The sequence below is a fragment of the Lemur catta genome, chromosome 11 (genome assembly GCF_020740605.2).
Source record: "Lemur catta isolate mLemCat1 chromosome 11, mLemCat1.pri, whole genome shotgun sequence".
Classification (NCBI taxonomy): Eukaryota; Metazoa; Chordata; class Mammalia; order Primates; family Lemuridae; genus Lemur; species Lemur catta.
Window position 1 is genome coordinate 82,300,428 of NC_059138.1, and position 15,075 is coordinate 82,315,502.

At 38.8% G+C, this 15,075-nt stretch overlaps 1 protein-coding gene across 1 annotated transcript; it reads right to left on the reverse strand.

Moving 5' to 3' along the window:
• Positions 1-5,356: 5,356 nt before the first annotated feature.
• On the reverse strand, positions 5,357-15,075 carry SFRP4 (secreted frizzled related protein 4). Its single transcript, XM_045564322.1, has 6 exons — positions 14,251-15,075; positions 12,915-12,995; positions 12,753-12,818; positions 10,715-10,913; positions 8,208-8,271; positions 5,357-6,223 (listed from the first exon to the last, which is right to left on the reverse strand). The coding sequence occupies exons 1-6, from the start codon at positions 14,693-14,695 to the stop codon at positions 6,038-6,040; spliced, it is 1,041 nt and encodes a 346-aa protein (XP_045420278.1). The 5' UTR covers positions 14,696-15,075; the 3' UTR covers positions 5,357-6,037.

Sequence of the window (15,075 nt, forward strand, 5' to 3'; positions counted from 1 at the left end):
AAAAGACATAGAGAAAGGTCATTTCTTTTGAATCAAGGTAAGAAACCAGAAATCTAATAAGCAATGTCCACAGAAATATATTTAATTAAGGCTGAATTAGTCTAGTGTGAAGGGATTGAATTTAGTGGATAATCATGGCAGTACGAGACAGGCGTATGTGGACTGGAGTTGGCAGTACCTGGAAATATCTTCTCGTTCCTGGGAAAGAAAGGTTAGAAAAGGCTACAGAGTTATCAGGGCCACAGCTAAGAGGGCTGGTCTTGAATTCCAGCTGGACTTAGGCAGAAAAAGCATGTCCTGGGCCACTGTGGTGGAGGCAAGTGAGGACTACAAAATGAGTGGGCACCGCTTGGAGCTCCCGTGCACGTGATGGGGTGGGGACGTGGCTCCAAATGCAGGATGGGCTCAGAATGCAGGCCATGGGACACTTGTGCGGGAAGCGCTTCCATCCCAAGATCCAAACAGAGCTGGGGATGAGCTCTGCGTCTTCATGAATGGCCCCGGACAAACAGCCGCCATCCTTAGTACTGGCTCAGCCCCACACCTCAACCCTGAAGCCAGAGTCTCATTGAGGGACCCACTTAGTCCTTCCAGCCCCCTTTCAGCACAAGATGCCTGAAGCATGCTTGATTGCAGCCTAATACTTTCCAGCATTTCTTTCTTGGATCCGGTTCCATATAGGCAGATGCCCTGTAGAAAATGGACAGATTTTGTAAAATATGCTATATCTTGTGGTCCTCAGGTTGGATTGTCTTGGTGCTCTTTCTGCTCACTGAAGGGGATGCCTTGATACTGATGTCTGCCTAAACTCTGTCTGAACTTGCTCACCCATTGGAAGCTACTTTGGATGACCTCCAAAGGCAGATGTTTTGTGCTTTCCAAAAAGGGAGAAAGTTGACTCAGCAATTGTCCACGTGGTTTTTAGCTGCTGCAATACTTCAATGACATAATAAATAGTTGAAATTATTGGAAGAACAAAAATCGTTAATGAATTTAATTTGATCCAACCATGATATTTTAGTTCTCCCTTGGTACTATGATGGAATTTTATTCATAATATCATTTTTTACTTAACCTCAGTTCCTACACCTCATTATATCATTCAAGGTGTCACAATTGTGAGATTTGGGAAGAGCCCTCTGATTATGAGTCCTCCATGTTATCTAAATTTAATTACTAATATAGTGTGTTTTTTTCCTTTTCTAAAGTATGTCACTAAAGTGAACTGCTCTGGCCATGACCAAGTTCTCATCTAGATATTGCAGCTGCATATTTTAGAGTTATCTAGTTATAAAACTGTTCTTATACAAATATTGCAATGAATATATTAGACTTATACTGTCTGAACTACAAGGGCAAAAATCACACATCATGGGCTCTTTTACTGCCATTAATTACCTCTTTAAAAATTTTCTTACATTGTAGTAGGAAGAGATTTCTCTTAGGTAGCAGAGCAAATAAATACTGACTGTAAGATCCGTTGTTATGATCAGCATATTCTCCTTTCAGTAAATTTGAAATTAAAAAGATTAAAAAAACATGAAGACTGGAAAGTCTTTAGGGTTTACGGATTCAAATAGTGTGTTGCTGCCAATTCCAGAAACTGACAGAGACAGAGCAACAGCTTAACACCACTTTGTAGATTGTGCCGAAAAATGTAGTGGTCAAATTTTAGCCATTTTATGACTGTCATATGATCAAGGAGGTAGTTTTCAAAGTTGCATGTCTACGTGGCTTTCACATAGAGACATTCCATGCCTCTCTCTGATAATATTTTTGTAGTATCTTGTAATCATAAAAGTAACACATGTTCATTAGACAAAATACAGGAAACATTTATGCCTTGCACTATTTTTTTATGGTCTTGAAAATTCAATAATAGTGGGAAATTTTTTGTGTCACAAAAATCTGTCCTACCCTGGCATGCCTTGGGAATCACACTTAAAAGTCTATTCTCACAAGTTATTGGTGAAATAAACTCAGATACATCCATGCTATGCAACTGTGAAAAATAAAATAAAATTGTATTTCTTTACTTGGAGAAATTTTCATGCTGCTTAATTAAATTCATACACCAAAACAGGGAGAAAGTCTGGAAGGATTCACACCAAAATGTTAATGTCAACATGTGGGGTAGCTATTTTGACATTTTGGGTACTTTTGTTTTCATTTTTTCTTTTTGCTTATCTCTGTTGTTTGAATAATAAAAAGGAGGGACATTTCATTGCTATCCTGGGGTCCAGTGTCTCCTTTGGGCTACTGATATTAAAGTAGATACCCCAACGCATGTTTGCAATGTATATGGAGAACACAAACTGCTTCCTTATCAGTTAAATCACAAAGGTGACAATTAACTAAAATTTTGGGTTGTCATGCCTTTCACTATGACTTAATAATACATCTCTCAGGATAAAATGCTTTTCAAAAAGTATTTTCCACTAGGAAATATGGTCAGTATTAGCATATATCAGGCTATAACCAATAGCAGAAATTTGTTCTCTCTTTGCTCTTTCTATGGTGATAAATGAATATTCCCTCTAACAGCCCAGATTATGGCCTGGTAAATTAAAATTCAGGGGCTCTGGGGGCCCAGATCTTTCTCTAACTGTGGGTGAGACATCAGACAAACCCTCACGTAGCCTTTCTCCAACAAGCTAGATCATGATTTCTCAGGTCCCCTTCAATTTTTTCATTGCATGATTCCAAATAATCATTCTTGCTTTTTGAATTTGTGCTAACAGCAGGTAGAAACCTGTGGTAAAATTGTACCCTTCTTTTTCACTAAAGGACTGGTTCTCCCCAACAGAAACACCCTCAAGCTAATACAAGTCAAGGGATTTTGTGGAAGGATATATTATAATAGACAATCTTACAGGTATCCAAAGACAGTAACCCTACATGTGGTCAGACTGCATTGGTTTAGAACTGGAAAGTAAGAACTAAGGCTGTTTATGTGAGTTTGTGTATGTCTTCAAAGGAGGCTGGGAAGAGAAAATCTATCGGAAGCTCTGCTGTAGTCTAATTCTTCAGTTTCTCTAGTTAACCAGTTGTATTATTAAATTTGATTCATCAAAAAAAATTGAGGATGTTACCTAGGCTTTTCCCAGCAGGCAAGAAATCTCTCTACCTATTTATCTAATTGTTTGTCTATCTTTATGTCCATGTATGTACTGAATATACATGGGAATATATATTTGAGGTGCTCAGTCATTCATTTCCCCAGCTGCCTGGAGTATTGCAAGTGTTGAGAATGTTGTCAGCTCATGGCTCACACATAAAGGAGGGAGCGTCATCCAAGGTGGCCACCAGTTCCAAACTTAAAACAAAAAATATGGGGAGGGAGAAACAATCTTGGTGAGAAGTTGGAAAGTCAGCACTTTCCTATACCTATGGTCCAAGCATTCTGGGACGTAATTGACAATGTGATCAAGAATGATCCTTGCTGAGTGCACTCCGTGGCCCAACAAGGCTATGTAAATGAACTTATCCCAAGGCACTAATTAAAGATATGCACAGGTGTTTGGCTATGGAGATGTTTATTCAGTTATTCAGTATGTTCAGTTAAGACACAATATAAATGCCCAAGTGAAGAAGGGTTTGTGGAGTAATGTATACCATGGAATACAATACAGCCATTTATAAATGAGGGTGGTATCAGCTATCTTGGTGTGAAAATTAATCTCAGTAAAGAGCTAAGTGGAGGCAGATTATGAAACAGTATGTATAGTAGGCTTCTACTTTTATTTTTTCAAAGCCTTATAGAAATGCATAGAAAACACCTGGAGAATTATATGCCAAAATACTAATAGTAATTACTTCTTACTGTAGTGGTAAGTGGGATTAGGTAGGACTTTAATTACATTCTTTTTGATTTTGTGCATTTATGGAATGCTTTGTAGAGAATACATGCTTACTGTGTTAGCAAAAGACCAACAAAACTGTTTTCTTTTTTTAAAAAAAGAAATGATTCCAGTTGCCCATAATTATAAAATTTGGTGATAAAATATTGTAAAATAAGTTGTTTGTTTCTGATCAAGGTATCTCAACTCTCAAATAATTCCCATTTCAGAGATAGAACCTTAATTCTCCTCTCCATATATTTATCTCCTCTCACATCTATTTAGGTGAAGAAAATATTTAAGTGAGAAAATCAAATTTTTGGCACTCACAGGAAGGCCTCCCATGCATGTCATGGTACTCTCAGTGTGGGCTGATGAACATTTTCAATTTTTTCATGACAGATAACTGAATAGTAGCCTGGTTAATCTTTTATCAGTTAAACTAATAAATGTGCCTCACTTAGTTAAATTTTTGTGTAACATGCAGTATATAATTTCAGTTAAATATTCAAAGTAAATGTTGCTTAAATTTGTAAAGTCATCTCCAAACTCTTATTACTTTTAGTTTTGTACTTAATTTTTTTTTCACGTAACTATTTTTCTATTTTTCATGGAAATTTCCATTTCCAATTCCCCTTCCCCAAAGAATCCCTACTGTGTGCTAAGTCAGTAAGCTAGGCTATGGATGCCTTTTCATGGCTTTTCCAAGGATTATTCAGGTTGGATGTTATCTGAAACACCTACCTAGTTTTGCTTAAGGGCCAAAGAGGTTTGGCTTTTATAGGGCAGGATCACACACTGAGCATTTTATTGGTACCCTGTGTAGGTGGATCTACTGGGTTCCTTTAATTCTACCACCCAAGGTTAGTAATGCAGGCAAAGTTAAGCTTTCAGGAGCAGGTGGGTGCATGCCCCAGCTTCTCATTAGCCCAACTTGTCCACTCTCCCTTGGCTTACCCACACACCTCATTTCTGTGTCCCAGTGACTACAGAGATGACATTAAATCATCTGCTTAATTATCTTGTGTGAATGCAACATATCCCTTCTCTGAAAAGCAGGGACGATGGCAAAGCTAAAGGAGAGTTTATTCAAAGCTTTCAGATTGTTCTGCTACCTCCATGCATGATGAGTAGAACAAATGCCCTCAGTCCCACTCCCCAGTTGGAAGGCCGAGTGTGGCAGCAGGCTGGGAACCCACCTTGGCGTCCCAGCCCTCCCACCGCTGCCCCACAGCACTGCTGTGAGCACCAGCAATCGGCAGGGAGAAAATTCTCTCAAGGTTTGACAGTCAAGATACTAGGATATCCTGGGAAATGAGATGGGGACCACACTTCTCTTGTTGTGGATGTAAAATACTTGAGAGTTGACCAATTAATTAGTACCTAAATCACAATGGGAAACGAATTCACTATTTCTGGCGCTGTTTAGAAGGTATTGAGGAGAAGCATTGTGATCATGAAATCAGGGCATCTCCACCATGGCATGGCAACCAGAAAACACGAATCCAAAAGTTGTCTGTCTGCCTGTCTTTTTTATTTATTTTTCATTATTATTATTTTAGTTTTTAGAGTTTCTAGCTAAAAACAGCACAAAGTCTTCTTTGTAAAAAACACATTGCAATTTTCAATATGTTACTTTCCTCAATTTTTCAAAAATTCCTTTTCAGCACAAAAATTCTTCTGCAGACAGTCAACACAAAATCTTTTAAACATTCATTCCTCTTGCTTTCCTCCTTTGAAGCAGTTATATTTTCAATTACATTTTAAAACATCATTAACATTGTAACAAGAGAAGTCAAATAGAAATAAAATATATCGTAAAAAATTAGATGTTTTATTTGAAATATGGCATTTATTTTACAATGCACATATTAGGTCAAATTGTAAAAAAGCATTATTTTCCCCACACAGAGATCTCATAGAGTATGCACACAGGTTACCATGAATGCAATAAGCTTTTTCCACCAGCTTTAACACACCTTCCATACCAAAGGGCAAACCTACCACTATGGCCTGTGGTGACTTAAAAAGAAAAATTGAAGCATATCATTAAGAAAAATGCTGCAAGATGTGTCTATGGAGAGTACGGCAGTGAGCTGTTAAGGCAGGGGGCGTGTGGCCTTACATAGGCCGTCCACGCAATGCCCGACCTCAGGCTGTAAGGAAGTCGGAAGTCTCCATCTTGGAAAGCAGCGAGCTTACGCTTTTTTCACATTTGTTCTCTTTTGGGCACTCCTAGCTTGAATGTTCTTCTTGGGGCTGGCTGGTTTGGGAGCAGGTGACTTTCCCTTCGGTTTCGGAGGATTACTACGACTGGTGCGCCCAGTTGGTTTCTTCTTGTCCTGAATTGTTCTCCGCTGTTCCCGCAGCCTCTCTTCCCACTGCTGGGAGGCAATTTGTAAACATGACTATCAAATACATCTTACCCCTTTGTGCTGTTGAACTGATATCAGAAATGAAGGCAAGTTTTCCACTGTAATAGACTAATCATAATAGCTACCCTATGTGGTACATTTCTCATGTACTGGGTGATTTGGAAAGTGCTCAGCATATAATGAAGTCTTGGCATATGTTTATTTCATTGAAACTCACATCTAGTCAGGCACCATTGTCAGCATTAGGAAACAAGCACACAGAGGTTATTTGCAGAAGACTGCAGAGCTAGTAAATATCAGAGCCAGGATTCAAATTCCCCCACTCTAACTCCAGAGGCCAAGGACCTCACCTATACACCTCTGACCACTGTCTTTATAATGCAACATTCCTACACAGCAAAGCCTTCTGAAAAAGCTCTGACACGGCCCAAAGCAGAAGTTTATGAAGCCTCACTGGGAAGTTAGGAGTTTGTTACCACACTTAACGTGTTCACCTAATTCTCCCACATCCAAAATAAGACAAGCCCCTGCATCTAGCAATCCACTAAAGTGCTAGCTGCCCAGAACCAATGAGAAATAACTTATTCTGAAAAATCAAGTTTCCTGGATAGCAAAGGGTTTATTCTTTAAATAGCTAGCTCATGTAAGAAACAAATGAAAAAGTGAGTCCAGTTGAATAGACACTGCTTTACATTATAACACAGATGTCCCTGCTTTGTTAGAGTACACTTCATTTAGCAAAACGTTCGGGCATGACCATAGGCCAGGCATTGTTCTAGCACGAGCAGTGCAACCAAAAAAAAAACACAGTCCCCACTCTTCTAGGGCACAATTCTAGTCTATTCTAAAATAATCAACTCATTGCCGTATGTTGCTATCATATGGTGATATTTTCAAATTCTTACTGAAGTATACTGGAATATTTGCTGCCAAAGTTAATGGCCCAAACAGCTATGAATCTTGAAAGCTTTCTTTCCCCTCAGCAATCTCAAGGCCTTATGGTCGGCTTGCTTTCTCCGTCGATGCTTCTAATCTGCTGTAGTCATGGAAACCAGATAACCAATCCTGCCAGAATTTTCTGTCTAGTAAAACTAAGCATGCTCCTGAGCAGCTCATGTATGTTTGAGTGTGAGTTTTTAAGCTCAGATTTAACCCAGCAGTGTCTGGTTCTGTTATTCAGAAATGCCCTGAGTAGGGGAGACTGTGTTGTAACTGACTACGTTTTCCACAAGTCAATTAATAATCTATACTATTCCTTGCCCAAGAACTTTTATTAGTGCAAACTAAGAGAGTACAGGCAACGGCAGTATATTTTGTGAACTTGAAAACACAAATTTTCTTGAGTATAGCTAAACAAATTTTCAAGAGAGGGGATGCTTTAAAAAACTTCAAACCAATCACCTGATGTCCTTAGTTCTGGTATGATTTCACATCTCTGGGCAAGAAACTATTCTAAGTCCTCTAATTGAATGACCAATATTTCTATGATGTTACCACTAAAGTTAAGGATTTGGCCACAAAATAATTACTTTTTGCATATGATTTTTTTAACAAAAATCTTAAATTATTTTACATACAGGAAAAGATTCTGCTATGTATAGTGATGGTGTGAGTTTCAGAACTAGGTAGTCACACCCCTACAATTACATGTTGGTTTTAATACCAGTGGATATTAATTCTGCTAAAGTGTCTCACAGTTCACTAAAACAATTAAATGCAAAACAATAAAGAAACAGAAAAACTAACTCAATCTGGAAATAACCAGTACATTAGTAGTGAACACAACTAAATCACCTTTGAAGTTGAATGATAGGTTTCTGATGAAAATTCCAAGTGAGAATAGCTATACTCTTAATCACCTATGCAAAAGACAAATACTGTTGCTATTGCTGGCTCCTATAAGAGGTTGGAGATGAAAGACTGAGGGAATTCCCAAATTCCGTAGAATTCCTGTAAAAGCATTCAGATTCACAGTATTGTTAGTTATACTTACTATGGATCTTTTGCTAAGTTGATCTCTCCATTTTTCAACTATGCAATTTTCAAGAAGCATCATCCTGAAAAAAAGTAATTTATCTTAATAAGCAGCTTTTTATTATAAAAGCAAAAAGTTTAAAAATATGGAAAATTGTAAGAAAAAAATCTTCAATAACTATTAACTCCATAATCCACCTATTTACCACTTATATTTTATTGGTATTTCTTTTCATTCTTCCCTGTACCTACATATATTTTTAGATCACACTGTATTTTTAGATCATACTGCACATATCCTTTTATCATTATATTACACAAATTTTCTGATATAATTATAATAATTCAAAAATATAACAATAATAATATAGCATTACAGCTATGGACATCTATAAAATATTTAATCATATATATACTGTTGAACTCCTCCTTTTGTTCAGCTGTTACTACCAGTGTTGAATTGAATATTTTTGTATATAATAGTGTGCACTGGCTTATTATTTCTTTAGGACAGTTTTCCAAAAGTAGAATAACTGGCCCAAAGGCTATATATATTTTTTTTTTATGATTTTCAATATATAGTGCCAAGTTGTTTTCAAAATGGTTGCACTTTCATCCAATTCACTAACATTAAGAAGTAGGTAAAAGTGGAATCTTGTTTTTTATTTAAATTTTGGAATTAAGATGGTAAACTGTTTTCAATATTTTTTTTACTATCTGTATTTCTTCTAGAACTTATCTGTATAGACTTACATACATATATAGGTCTATATCGTGGTCTCAATGTTTTAAATATTAATTTGTATGAACTATAGAGGAAGATAACCATTTCTTTATCATATCTATCGTGAATATTTTTCTCAATTTTTAGTTGCTTTTCTATTTTTACTTGTGATTTTTGCATATACAATATTATGCAGTCAGATATATATAGTGATATTTTTCCTTGTAATTTCTTACATTACTTTTATGTTTACAAAGTACTTTGCCTTTAAAATATCACAGTCACTTAATCTTATCTTCTTTGATTACATTCTTAAAATATTTATCTCTTTAATCCACTTGAAATTTATTTTATGGTACAGTATAAAGTGAATAAAATGTACCATTTTTCCAAATTAGAATATTTGCAACATTTACTAAATAATACATTTGTTTTCTATTGGTTTGCCATATTTCCATCATAATAAAAAGCTCTTCATGCATTAGAATCTGTGCCAAGAATTTTTCCCCTGTTTTATTTCTCTATATAACTACTTTTGTGCCACTTGGTTTTACAAGTATAGTTTTATATCAGTTTTGCAGATCTCATGGGCAGATTTCCTCTCATCACTCTTATTTTCAAAATCTCCTTTACATGGCCTTAATCAGTTTGTTTTACCAAATGATCATTAGGATCAATTGTGAATACATAAGTCCCAATCATCCCAAATTATTCTTACTGGGATGGATTTACAATCCATTCGTCTCTTACACAGAATTTAAGGACTAGTAACCTGGTACATCCCCCACTGCATTTAGCACTGCAGCAGATACAAACACCATGTAAAAGATGAGCCCAGAAACCTTAATTGCTCCCCTAGAGAGACAAGATACAAGCAGAGGAATGACTTTAAAGCTAAGAACACAAGGCAATACACACAGTGTGAGAAGGGTGCCCAAGTACTGACAGAATACAGAATAATAAATTATTCAAGTAAGGCTGTTTCCAAAAGATTTTTTTTTTTTTTTTTGAAGAAATGGGGTCTTGGGCTATATGAAGAAGAAACAGATGAACATTAATAGCAGAGAATGAAAGGATGATGTACTCTATAAAAATGAGTGATTTTGCTAGAGAAGTACATTGAGTAAGTTATGAGAACCATCCTGGAACCTGGGCTGAAGAGTTTGACTTTATATTATTAAAAACATACCAATATATATATGAAAAGATGACAAGGAAAGAGAGGTGGAGAAGACAGACACTCTCAGCTGGAGATATGTGTGTATGTGTGCGCAAGTGTGTGTGAAGCATATATTTATTGATACTTTGCCTTGTGATCATTTGAATTGAGAATCACATATTCTTAGAGTCAGAAGTCACTTTAAAGTTTGTGTGTGTATGTGTGTATACAATACTCTCTCAAGCAAATATTGTGACGTGTATATAAGGAAAACATGAGAAACCATAGTCTCAAATGGCTCCTTAATCTGTAAAGAGGCCTTTAAAAATTCAGTATTTGCCACACTAAGACTGTTTGAATGATTTGAAAAGAATTGTTCTTACTCAAAATAATTTGAAATCAGTTTGGATTCTGAAATTGATTTTTAAGGATTTCATTTAAATACTCATATTCCTATTTTGCCTTCATTCTATGAGGAATTAGTTGATATCTGTGATAGCCCAGCAAAGGCATCTGTTAAAACTGCCTTTTAAAAAAGAACTACTGGCGCTGTTTTGTTGTTTTTGAAACCACAACTGCTAAATGAGACCTATGTTTCTGTGAGCAGTGTGCAGATAGTTCCTCCTGCCCCTTTTGTGCCTACCTTGAACGCCACTCGTAACACATGATGAGAACATCTTGATGGGGAAGGATGTGTGGGCACTGGCAAGAGGAATTTGTAATGAGTGGGACTTGAGTTCGAGGGATGGGCGAGGAGGACTTGAAGATTTCTTTTACATCCACCACTGTTGTTACTTCATTACAGCCACTCCTCTGAACAGCTTTTATTTTGGCATGAATAACTGCAATTTAAAAATAGATAAAAGTGTTGTTGAAGCCTTTGGGAAAAAACTAGGGCTGATGTATCCAAGCCAACTCCTGAGCCTCTCTTAAGGAATCACTCCTGTAATTATGGTCATGTCCAAGTAGCCAAAATGCAGGCAAAAAGCCCACACAGTCATATGCTAAATGTAAGGCATCCCATATTGTCAACATTGTCTTAAAAATTCTGAATCATACTGCAAGATGGGAAAGCAAACTAAGAAGCAGGCTTTAGTTTGCGTTCTGCCATTAGGTCAGTGAAAATTCCACAGAAACATTTATTTATTTATATTCTCCCCCATAATGATCTGAGGTTAGGATCGTATATTCATTCTCAGAATCAGAAGTCGCCTCAAAGTTTGATTTCTTCAATCACTTATCTGATGTTTGAACTTGTTCTGTTTTATAGAATAGTTATTGAAGTCATAATATTTTCAAACTAGAAGGAGTCTTTAAGGATTATTTTTCTCAGTCCTTTAGTTTCAGACTGACAACGTGAGACCCAAGGCGAGTAGAGACTGAACTGCTACTACAGATGGTTGTTAATGGCACCGGCTCTGATCAAGTTTTAAATTCTGGCTTCTTTGGTCCCTTGCTATTCATGTCTCCCATAGAGTTGTAATCATTCTTGGATTCCATCCTGGGAAGCTGGCTTATGAAGGAGCCAAAGGACTAAAGTAGAAAGTGATTTTATCAGCAAGGTAGTTCCAAGGCTGTGACACCCAGAGAACAGCATGACAGTGAAACCCTGAGGCTGGATCTTGGCAGTTGAGGAACTAAGCAGATCAGATTAAGATGATATCTACATAGAATAGGCTTTAAGGAAAAAACTACTGGAAAAGATAAAGAATTTTTTGGTGTTGTTGAATCACCCACATTGGCTATGTATGATTCTCAAATCTGATAGCTTAGTAAGAGGTTCTTTTTTTCAGATTTTTTAGATTGCAATGATCCTTCTACTTTCATGTGTGATATATATCCTAAAGTTTCTTATTGATATAAAATTTCAGTTTGAATACGAAAACTAAGTTAGCAAATAAAATAAACATTTTTCCCCAAATAGCTTTCTGTTATTTTAGCAAAAATAACTTAAGAAATGCAATAAAATATAAAATAGCAAGCCCAAACAGACATTTTAAAAGAACATATTTTTAATAAATTTACTTTCAAATGATGATAGAATTAAAATTACTTATTCAAACATTTATTATTTGAAATATCATGATTAACTTAGTCTTTGAAGAAAATGTGGAATGGTTCTTTACAATAACAGAGAGGAGGGCATTTAACTATTTCAACAGTGTAGCCTTAGCCCTAGGGTTTTGTGATTAGCATCTTTTCCCACAATTTCTTTAAGATGTTAAATATTTGTATCTGTTTATAAGTAAAAAGGTACAGAGGAAGATCTTTATTCTCTGGGCTTCTGGGCCTTAATTCTCTGAGCCTCCAATATTCAAATCCATCCAGACATTCAAACCCATCCTTCCTGCAGCAGTGAAACCTCAAGAAGAGACCAGGTGGGGTGTGCTATCTGGGATGAGCAGCGCTTCTCACCAAGACAAGGAGGATCAAGATGTCAAACTTTTAATCTGCTCTACATAACTGTTCTCACCTGGATATTTTCCATTTGATTTACTCAGAAAAGCAAGAAGTTTTACAATTGTTATGTGCCATATAGAACCCACAAAATTGATTAGAAAAATCACCAACACTCTACTTTGTGATTAGTAGATCTGGCCTTAGCAGTGACAACCTTATTGAGATTCCAGCTTTGTAAAGTGCCAAGTCTCAAAAGTAAATGGCTTTATCAGATGACTTACCATAGCTGTAGTTTTTGCTCAGATATGTTGCCAGAGTTGGCTTCACCTTTTTGCACTTGCACCGATCTACAGAAAGTAAAAGAGAGACAGCAAGTGGGAAAAGGGTACAGAGTCACTCTGGGGAAGAGAAGGAGAGGGAGCCTCGAGGACAAAAGAACTCACCGGGGCTTAGGCGTTTACAGTCAACGTCAAGAGGCCTTTCCTGTACCATCATATCTGGTGTGATGTCTATCCACTTAACATCTGAAACGCAAACAGGGCCACATGGGTGTGGTTGGTGATTTGGTCTGTTCACCCAATTGGAATAAAGAACTATCTGAAGATATAAACTTACACAGCATCATAACAAGAACAGTACTTAATAGTAAAAATGGCATGCAATTATCAATTGCTTCTTTTATAATGACATTCCAGGGCTTAGGAAAGGAGTCTTTTGGGTGAGACTTTGCCTATCCAAGCACAAATGATGTGAATGTATGTCCATTTAACCAGGCTGGTACATAGAGGTACACACACCTTGGTCCCTCTCAAAGCCATATTAAAATGTTGAATTTCCAAGTTGACAGTTTGCACTAATCAAAATAACCAAAACATTTCCAAATCCCCACCTCATATTTTCCAGTACAGAAACAATCCATAGCTACATAACCAAAACCAAGCATAATCCTCTATCACTTACATAATTTAAGCAATAAATTTTTTCCCTAAAACTCTGAATTAGAGTTTCACTTAACTGCTCCTCCTTCATGTTTAAAGCAATGCTCTGAAGTATCTGAAGTATCTAGTATCTTCAGACACTACACTACAGCAACACTTTATGTTCAAATGTGGGCTAACCTAGGTCAGAGAAAGCCTGGATCAAAGAATGCAAAAATATTCTTAGGCTTCATTTCAAGAAGTGAATTTAAACCTGTTCCTTCTTCCTAGAAAAGCAGCCAAATGACCAAAAAGGAAGAGGAAGCAGAGATCAGATTAACTAAAATGCCACAGTAGTTGGCTTCTGGTCAACGGTCATGAAACACAAGTCACAATTCTCCAGGGTCACTGCATTTACAAACCTCACTCCTGGCTAGTCGTGATGACCGTTACTGCTTTTTCAGAAAGGACTTTTAAGAAATAGTATTACGTGTAGAGAGTATTAGCACCTTCTTAGTGAGAGTGTTTTAAGCATTAAATGAGTTAATAGGTATAATATGCTTAACGCTTGCTCAGATACATAGTGTTACCGGTTTGCTGCTGTTATTTCTGTTGTTACTGTAAGTGAAAACATTGCCAGTGGCTCCCTTTGCAAGCGGTGCTTAGCTTCTGAGACTCCCGTGGGGAAATCAGACTTTTTCAGAACTGCACCCCGCCCCTACCTCCTCCTCTAGTCCTCTTACTGAAGTAGGATACGGGGCCGGCCACCCCCTGGCAGCCTTAGGTGTGGCCGCCCAGTTCTCACGGGGCGGCAACAGCCCCGGGTGCCTCCTCACCTCCCTCATCCTCCCCCAGGCCTCACCCTCCGGGAGATCAGTGACGATGGCTTCTGGCGAGATGCACACACCACGGTCGTAGACAGGCAGGTCGTCGCAGGCCAGGCTCTCGGGCCAGCTGTGGTTGTACATCTTCATGAGGGGCTCGCAGTCGTCGCGCGCGCGCTGGCACACGGACTTACAGGGCTTGATGGGGTCGTGCAGGAACTCCAGGGTGCAGATGGGCGCGTACATGGCGCAGAGGAAGAAGCGCAGCACGGCGCTGCAGTTCACGTCCACCAGCTCCTCGTACTGCTCGATGGCCAGGATGGCGTTCTCCTGCGTGCTGTGGTGCAGGTGGTTGGGCATCCGCGTGATGTTCCAGGGCATGTGCCGGCACATGGGGATGCGCACCGCCTCGCAGGGCGCGCCGCGCACGCCCAGCGCCAGGCGCAGCCACAGGCACAGCGCCACCAGGACCGAGAGGAGCATGGCACTGTCCTCCCGCGCTGCGACCCCGACAGGCAGAAAGGGCCCCTTTCTTCGCGCTCCGCTAGTCTTGCCCTTTGCCGTCTCGGAGGAAGAAGTCCTTTGTGGGCGCAGGAGCCGTCCTGTCCCCAAGCTCCAGTCGGCAGCAACGCGGGGCCGCGGGGTCCGGCCGCGGATCTCTGCCGTCTGGCGCACGGGGCACGAGCAGCGCCAGCCCTCAGCCTCCGGGGCGCGAACCCGCCCGGGCAGCTCCAGTCTCGGACCCCGCAGCTCCGAGCGCAGCCAGCCACGGCCATTGCGGGACCCTATTTATCCCGAGACCTCCCCTGACGTGGGCTCTGAGCGCTCTCTTGGCAGCGGCAGGCGCGGCGCGGCGCGGGGGC

Coding starts and splice junctions, on each gene's coding strand:
- SFRP4 (XM_045564322.1), bottom strand. CDS start 14,695: ATGCTCCTCTCGGTCCTGGTGGCGCTGTGCCTGTGGCTGCGCCTGGCG. Junction 10,914..12,752: donor GAGCAAAAACTACAGCTATG/GTAAGTCATCTG, acceptor TTTAAATTGCAG/TTATTCATGCCAAAATAAAA. Junction 8,272..10,714: donor TGTTACGAGTGGCGTTCAAG/GTAGGCACAAAA, acceptor ACTTTTTTTCAG/GATGATGCTTCTTGAAAATT.